We start from the raw sequence: 8760 nt of genomic DNA on the forward strand, positions 1-8760 counted from the left end.
TCTCTCTGGTGTTGTGCCAACTTATTTTGTCGTCATACCTGTAAAACTAGAAATATAATACTAATAAAGAATAAGTTGTGGTCTGTACAAATCGTTCCTGAAAGTGTGTGTGTGTAGAGGTGTTTTAATATCTTGGTAGAGACCAAATGTTTTCACAAGGACAGGGATATATGACTGTTTCGACCTTGAGGGAACATGTAATTGGTTCCAATGAGGAACGGTTTTCCAGAAGGTTTCATTTTGGTTACTGAGGTTAAGGTTAGGGTTGGATTTAGGTTTGGGCTTAGCATTAACTAGCTAAGCCTAATTAGTCGTTATGTCAATGGAAGGTCCTTCCAAGGAGAGAGAGAGAAGAGAGAGAAAGAGAGAGAGTGTGTGTGTGTGTGTGTGTGTGCGTGTGTGTGTGTGTGTGCATACTCACGGCTGACACAGTTTGACAAGGTCATGGTCGGTGGTGGATGGGGGCAGGCCGCGGATGTAGAGGTTGGTTTTGCTGAGCTGCTCCCATCCGGTCGTGCTGCTGTTGCTGCTGCTGTTATTCGTGCTGCTATTAGTGCTTGGGCTGGGCGGAGCCATTGGGAGTGTGGGCGGAGCAACAGGAGGCTAAGGATGCAAATTTAGCACAAAATAAAAAATTTGAAACAAGCATGTTTTTATGAAATATTATTAGAAGACGTATTAAAATCGAAATGGGAGTTTTTTGATATCTGGCGACTTCTTCAAACGTCTCCCATACAAAATCTCACATTCCCTTCGACTTAGTCCAAGCTCTGTTCTCTGTGTGAATGAAAATCTCTCGTGAGCGCTGGGCCGAAACGAGCGTACTCTACGTGAGCACCGTCCCGAGCCTCACAGCAGTGCTGCCGCGTGTTGAAACAGGCAATCGCTTACCCATAGTGCCCTTCACGCTTCTGCGGTGCTGGCTAGCACGCCGGAGCTTCGATCGCAGATTCAGGTTCCGCATGGGTTCACCCACATCTACGGCTCCCTACTGTCTAATCAGTAACCGCAGATCCTCTGTTCGCCTACGCACCGTCAGACAGGCCTGCCTGAGCAGCTAATATCTGTCCAAGCTACCACTTAAGCGTAGCAGAACGGTGGATGATTACTTCTCCGCACTGAACTCCGGGGGAACGGAATTCTTCTTCTTTTTTTTTTTTTTAATCCCTGTATATTAGATTATTTTAGCTGCTTATGAAAGGACGCAATCATTTATCAGTGCTTCTAGAGTTTTAAGCTGTACTGCCGTTAAAGCCAAATCTCTGCAGCCTTGCTACAGCCTGCAAAACCAAATCTTCCCAATATGATCGCGTGCTTGCAAATTCATAAAAATCCACACGGAAGCTACGCAGGTTAAACTTATATTCCCAGGAATCACTGGCGGGTCCAGTCCAACTACATACTTTTCCTGTTCGTTTCACTATAGTTACTAAATTGCACACTTTACTATTGATAACTGAATAATAATAATAATAATAATAATAATAATAATAATAATAATAATAATAATAATAATAATAATAAGCCAAGCGTTTAAAATCGGTTAAAATAAGGATTGGGGGCTTCAAACCTTATCCTACAATATAATTTGTATGAAAACAAATTACAAAATCGAACCATGTTGCCACATTTACATTCGTACGCATTTTCATGAGAATTGGTTCCTTTTTTTAATGCCAATTTGTTTTAACGATCGAGACAATACTAATACTAATACTAAGACAATACTAATACTAATACTAAGACAATACTAATACTAAATACTAAGACAATACTAATACTAAATACTAAGACAATACTAATACTAAGACAATACTAATACTAAATACTAAGACAATACTAATACTAAGACAATACTAATACTAAGACAATACTAATACTAAATACTAAGACAATACTAATACTAAATACTAAGACAATACTAATACTAAGACAATACTAATACTAAGACAATACTAATACTAAGACAATACTAATACTAATACTAAATACTAAGACAATACTAATACTAAGACAATACTAATACTAAGACAATACTAATACTAAGACAATACTAATACTAAATACTAAGACAATACTAATACTAAGACAATACTAATACTAAGACAATACTAATACTAAGACAATACTAACACTAAGACAATACTAATACTAAATACTAAGACAATACTAATACTAAGACAATACTAATACTAAGACAATACTAATACTAAGACAATACTAATACTAAGACAATACTAATACTAAATACTAAGACAATACTAATACTAAGACAATACTAATACTAAGACAATACTAATACTAAGACAATACTAACACTAAGACAATACTAATACTAAATACTAAGACAATACTAATACTAAGACAATACTAATACTAAGACAATACTAATACTAAGACAATACTAATACTAAGACAATACTAATACTAAATACTAAGACAATACTAATACTAAGACAATACTAATACTAAGACAATACTAATACTAAATACTAAGACAATACTAATACTAAGACAATACTAACACTAAGACAATACTAATACTAAATACTAAGACAATACTAATACTAAATACTAAGACAATACTAATACTAAGACAATACTAATACTAAGACAATACTAATACTAAGACAATACTAATACTAAATACTAAGACAATACTAATACTAAATACTAAGACAATACTAATACTAAATACTAAGACAATACTAATACTAAGACAATACTAACACTAAGACAATACTAATACTAAATACTAAGACAATACTAATACTAAGACAATACTAATACTAAATACTAAGACAATACTAATACTAAATACTAAGACAATACTAATACTAAGACAATACTAACACTAAGACAATACTAATACTAAATACTAAGACAATACTAATACTAAGACAATACTAATACTAAATACTAAGACAATACTAATACTAAGACAATACTAATACTAAATACTAAGACAATACTAATACTAAGACAATACTAATACTAAATACTAAGACAATACTAATACTAAGACAATACTAATACTAAGACAATACTAATACTAAATACTAAGACAATACTAATACTAAGACAATACTAATACTAAATACTAAGACAATACTAATACTAAGACAATACTAATACTAAGACAATACTAATACTAAATACTAAGACAATACTAATACTAAATACTAAGACAATACTAATACTAAGACAATACTAATACTAAGACAATACTAATACTAAGACAATACTAATACTAAGACAATACTAATACTAAATACTAAGACAATACTAATACTAAGACAATACTAATACTAAGACAATACTAATACTAAGACAATACTAATACTAAGACAATACTAACACTAAGACAATACTAATACTAAATACTAAGACAATACTAATACTAAGACAATACTAATACTAAGACAATACTAATACTAAGACAATACTAATACTAAGACAATACTAATACTAAATACTAAGACAATACTAATACTAAGACAATACTAATACTAAGACAATACTAATACTAAGACAATACTAATACTAAATACTAAGACAATACTAATACTAAATACTAAGACAATACTAATACTAAGACAATACTAATACTAAATACTAAGACAATACTAATACTAAGACAATACTAATACTAAGACAATACTAATACTAAGACAATACTAATACTAAATACTAAGACAATACTAATACTAAATACTAAGACAATACTAATACTAAGACAATACTAATACTAAGACAATACTAATACTAAGACAATACTAATACTAAATACTAAGACAATACTAATACTAAATACTAAGACAATACTAATACTAAATACTAAGACAATACTAATACTAAGACAATACTAACACTAAGACAATACTAATACTAAATACTAAGACAATACTAATACTAAGACAATACTAATACTAAATACTAAGACAATACTAATACTAAGACAATACTAATACTAAATACTAAGACAATACTAATACTAAGATTCTCCATGGAGATTTGTTCCCTTGGCGTGAATAAGCATTGCACGTCATCTGGAGGAGATCTGCATGAAGTACGTAACTCGGGCTCAAAATGGAAGCCTGCAAAAATTTTTTAAATAAAAATATATTAGAAGTTTCGATTTGATCTTGTCTAATTCTGCACAGTCAGTTTGCCTGTACTATTAACAAGTATCTCAGTGACTACGTTTACACGGACAGCGGTGATCTAATTATTGACCTTATTCTGAATAAGACAGTATTCTGATTAAGGTGTTTACATGAGTCACTTTTAGAATATTCCTTTCATCTTCCTGTTTTACGTGTTATAGAACGTAGAGCGATTAACGTCACACGTCATTACGTCCCCGCGCCACGCCGTCTGACTATGACTGACGTCTGTTATGGGACCGTATACAGTTTCGGGTGTTTCATTTTGAATTTCACGAAAGCTTCAAGTGCGGTTAATTATTTGTCGTGCCGTACGTGCAAACAGACGACTGCTTGAAGCCGTGGGCTGCGTCCCAAACCGCGTACTTACCATCTATATAGCAGAAGAAATACGTGTATACTATACTATATAGTAGGTAAGTACGCGGTTTGGGACGCAGCCGTGCTCTCTTGTTTGCCGTCAAACGGTTGAGCGCTGCCGTGTGTGTACGCGTCCTGTCGCACAATGCGGTGAAAACTCCCACACGACGTTAACAGTGTGATTAAGGTGTGTACGTGTCTGTAACGCGACTAAAACAGGAATACTCCACACGTCTTAATACGATCTGTGTTTACTTCGAGTATGACTTTAGTCGGATTAAGGCCATCGATAATCTCTGTTTACATGCTAGTTTCTTAATCAGAGTATCGTCTTAATCGGGTTCATATCGCAACATTGTTGTCCACGTAAACGTTCTGATTGAGAAAATGGCCGATCAAGTCTGTTAGATAACAGATACGACGAAGCTGCTTTTGGTCTGTTTTAATACAGTGTGCATGGAAAAATCTTTGGAAGTGAATCACCTTTTCATCAGAACGTGTCTGGTGAACAAACCACAAACCAAAGGCTGGATAAAATATCTAAACTACAAAAGAGTTTTACAACCTGACTTCACAGCAGAGTTGAGTCATAGCAGAAACATCTCCTCTGACCACTAAATTCATTCACACCAGAGCCTAGTCAGGATGACTAATACGCAATCAACAGCTGGTGTGAACGAAAAAGAGGAAAGAGGTTTTTTTTTATTTCTGTGTGTGGAAAGGTCACATGACACGGCTGAGCACAGGGATACAGGAAGCGCAGGCCTCACCCTCACCCTCACCGCACAGTATAGTGTACTGCGGCTCACACCAGTGAATCACTTCCTGTTTCTGGCTCGTTCATTAAAACAGCTCTCGTTCGGCTCGCCCCTCTCGGCGCGCATAAAATGGCTGCCTATAAAACACCACCAGACGGGTGTTTAGGGAACAAGAACATATTAAAGTGACCGAAAAGCCCAGTGCAGTGAATTACAGCTGCTGCCGTGAAGTGATGCTGAACTCCAGCTGCATGCATTCTCGTGCAAGTGTGTGCACGTGCATGTGTGCGTTCGGACCACGGTTCGCCTAACAGCAGCGCTACAGGGGTGTGTGTCCTCCTGCTCTGTGACACACTGACCCACTTCTGGTTGAGTGACTCATACACTCGTAGCCACACACATGTGAATGCTCAGGTAAGCCTGGACACGGAGCCCGAAGCTCGTTCCTCCTGTCCTTTTAGCTCAAGAGGTCGAAGTGTGCGCGTCGAGCAATGTGTTTCCGCTCAAAATGAAAGGAGCAAGAGAACACACGGAGGCCTCCAAAGGCCACTGAGGAACACAGTGAGGCACCAAGCGGACTCGAACATAAGGTACCATTTTGTAAGGGAATGCTATTACTTTGAAAACCCGAGCTCCAAAGCTCCTCCGGCAGTGAACTCGTTTAAACCGGTGCCAAAATAGTCCTCATTTCCCTTTGCTATATCGGCCCGAGGCGAACGCATAAGATGTACAGCGGCATTTCAAACGTGAGAAAGGATGCATCATATAGTATGTACAGTACGGTCTGTGAAATGATAGAGAGAGGGGGGGGGGGGGGGGATACAGACAGAGAGAGAGAAGGGAAGGGCGGTTTGATTGGGATGAGCCACGAAGGAAAGCAGAGACCGAAAGATCGGATTCAATTTCCGGGCCATCTTTCAAGCGTCGGTGGTGTCCCCTGGGTCCCGTGCTATGTGCTGCAGTCATCCTGCGCCATATGGTTCCTATAAACTGTGAAATCTTGGGAGTCCTGCTAACCTCTCTGCTGCCACCGATCTGAGTGCAGCTACACGAGAACATATGCAAATGTCTGCGTGGAGGTGTGTAGGCATTTGTGTGCATCTCGTTGCATTTACACGAATGGCGTAGGACTATACTTCAAAAAGCTTCAAGTCAAGTATTGAGAAACATCTGAAAAGGTGTTACCTGAGTAACAGACAGACAGACAGATAGATAGATAGACAGATGATTCTTCTCAAAGTTCAAAAGACATAACATCGAGAGTCAATCCTTATTCACTTTGAACTCTTGCCCTCTGGTAACCATCCCTCATCTAAGCCACGCCCAACTTCTGTAACATACTGTACATTTCTCATGAATATTCATGAGCACATCCAGGATTCTCTTGACACAAGTTGCCATGGGAAACTCTCCCGGTCACATCCTTAAAGTGACCCCCCTTCCCTTCCCTTCCCTTCATCTCACTCCTCATTAACAGCATTGTGTTAAAAACATGTTCATCCAGCACTTAACGACAGGATTGTTTCAAATAAACCTTCAGTGATTACAAAGCGGTGTTGATTCGAGACTGATCTTTGATCACCATACCCAACGCACTTAAAAACACCGAGCTGACGCATTTCACATTGCATCAGGAGCTTGTTGGACTCAGTCGTGTTGAATAATTGAATACTGACCAAAAATAAACAGCTTGGGTCGAAGAGATAAACATTCCCACCAGATCACTAAACGATCACTACGCCTGTATGGATCCACTCATTAAGTCTAATTAAATTTGTATAAGGGCTGGGGGGGAGGGGGGGGGTAAACATGGGCCCCATTTTTAATAAATAAAAAACCCAAAAGTGACATAAATGACATATAATTGCTTGCTATGTAACACAATAACCTTCCGGGCATGTTTGTTGTGCATGGCCTGTCCAGCATCAGAGCTCGCGCTCCTGCTTTTGTATAATTATTTATTTATTTAATTTATATTTATGGATATTTTTTTTTTTTTACCAACCTGCTTTCGATAAGGTGTCCTGACTGGATTGGCGGTGTTTGCAAAGATCATTGTTAATTCCTTTTGTCCTTGAGTCGGCGTTGAATAGAAGAATATTGTCCGGTACAATAACAAATTGACAATGCTCTATTAGGCTGCAGCAGAACTGTAATTTTTCCACATCGCACTCTTATAGTGTCGGTCGCTCAGGAGGGGGGAAATAAATAAATATTTCAGTATTTGGAAGGTTCGACGTGCCAACGAGCTAAAAAACAAACAAACTATTTTAAAAAAAAAATAATCAAAACTATATATATTACCGTGTGGATGGATTATTCCCACCTCAGGCCGTCCAAACAGTTTCGGTAAATCGCCTGGTTCATTGATCTTCGTTCTGTTGCCCGCAGGAAAGACCCACCTACTGTGGAACGAACCATTCGTCACTCATCCGCGGGGGTTGTTTAACCGCCTAGCAAACATCTCGGCTTTGTTTCTTCGAAGACAGATCAGTATCTCGCGAACCCACGGGGTGTTACAAAGCGTTCGAATCAACCCAGAACACGGCGTGAGTATTAAAAAGTAGAACACGCGGTTTGTATACATGAATAATGGTTTGCTCCGACCCTACGCCGAGCTCTTGGTTGCTTCCTGCACGCATACCACACATTCCACAACCTGACCATCAGATCCAGTCTACAATACAGCCATAGAAATGCGCCCTAGGCCACCAGGACAGTCCCTCCCGAGGCTTCCCGTGCGAATTACCGTCTCAAATGACGTTAAGTTACCTTTTATGTACATATTGCGTGTGTTTTTTTTTTTTTTTTTTTTTTTTTTAAAAGAAACATATAACTACGACGTGTTCATAGACGTGTCATGACGCGGTGGAACCGACACAGTAAAGCCGACGCGTTAAGACAGAAATTCATAAGCTAGGCCTGAGAAACAAAACAAACAAAAACAACCCCCTAACAGGACTTGTGACAAACAGTCTGCAACCTAATGACACCACCCATGTTCACCCAGAGCCTTGCCTTATCTTTCTATTCATATGATAATCCCCTGCTGTAATCATGTGTCACACCTTAAAAAGACTGAATGAACATAAGGTCACCATCACCACATTCTTGGTACAAATAAACACATCATCGAGACTTCAACACACCCCTGTAGTCAAAATGGGTGCTTCAGAACTTTGTGTACCTGAGTCAAGGTGTTTGACACTGGGCGTAAACGCACCCAGGACTGATTGTGTGTGGGAGGGGCTCATAACTGCAGATTTGCTTTCATATAGAAGAAGTCATTTATGAACTGTGGATTTAATGATCATTTCCTTGTCATTTTTGTGTACGCTGTTTTCGCAAAATGATAGACACTAAGTTGATCTGTTTGCTGGGGCTTTTTTATTTTATTTTATAGAGCTTCCATACCTTGAAGCAAACCCCAGGCTACTGCTTTCAAGAGGATTAGTGTTCAGTTAACTGGACTGCTC

At 38.1% G+C, this 8760-nt stretch overlaps 1 protein-coding gene across 4 annotated transcripts in view; it reads right to left on the bottom strand.

Annotated features, from left to right (window-relative positions):
* rbms1a (RNA binding motif, single stranded interacting protein 1a) overlaps positions 1-8047 on the bottom strand; it is a 32539-nt gene extending 24492 nt beyond the window's left edge. The window contains exons 1-2 of one of the 4 annotated variants that reach the window (XM_017477741.3): positions 7290-8047; positions 422-603 (exon numbers count right to left, since the gene is read on the bottom strand). In XM_017477741.3, the coding sequence (XP_017333230.1) occupies positions 422-603; positions 7290-7340 (233 nt within the window). In that variant the 5' untranslated portion in view covers positions 7341-8047. The remainder of the gene's footprint in view (positions 1-421; positions 604-7289) is intronic. The other 3 variants (XM_017477743.3, XM_017477739.3, XM_017477742.3) reach the window with 3 other exon arrangements.
* Between the last annotated feature and the right edge of the window lie 713 nt (positions 8048-8760).

The sequence above is a fragment of the Ictalurus punctatus genome, chromosome 10, assembly GCF_001660625.3.
Source record: "Ictalurus punctatus breed USDA103 chromosome 10, Coco_2.0, whole genome shotgun sequence".
In the NCBI taxonomy this organism is placed as follows: Eukaryota; Metazoa; Chordata; class Actinopteri; order Siluriformes; family Ictaluridae; genus Ictalurus; species Ictalurus punctatus.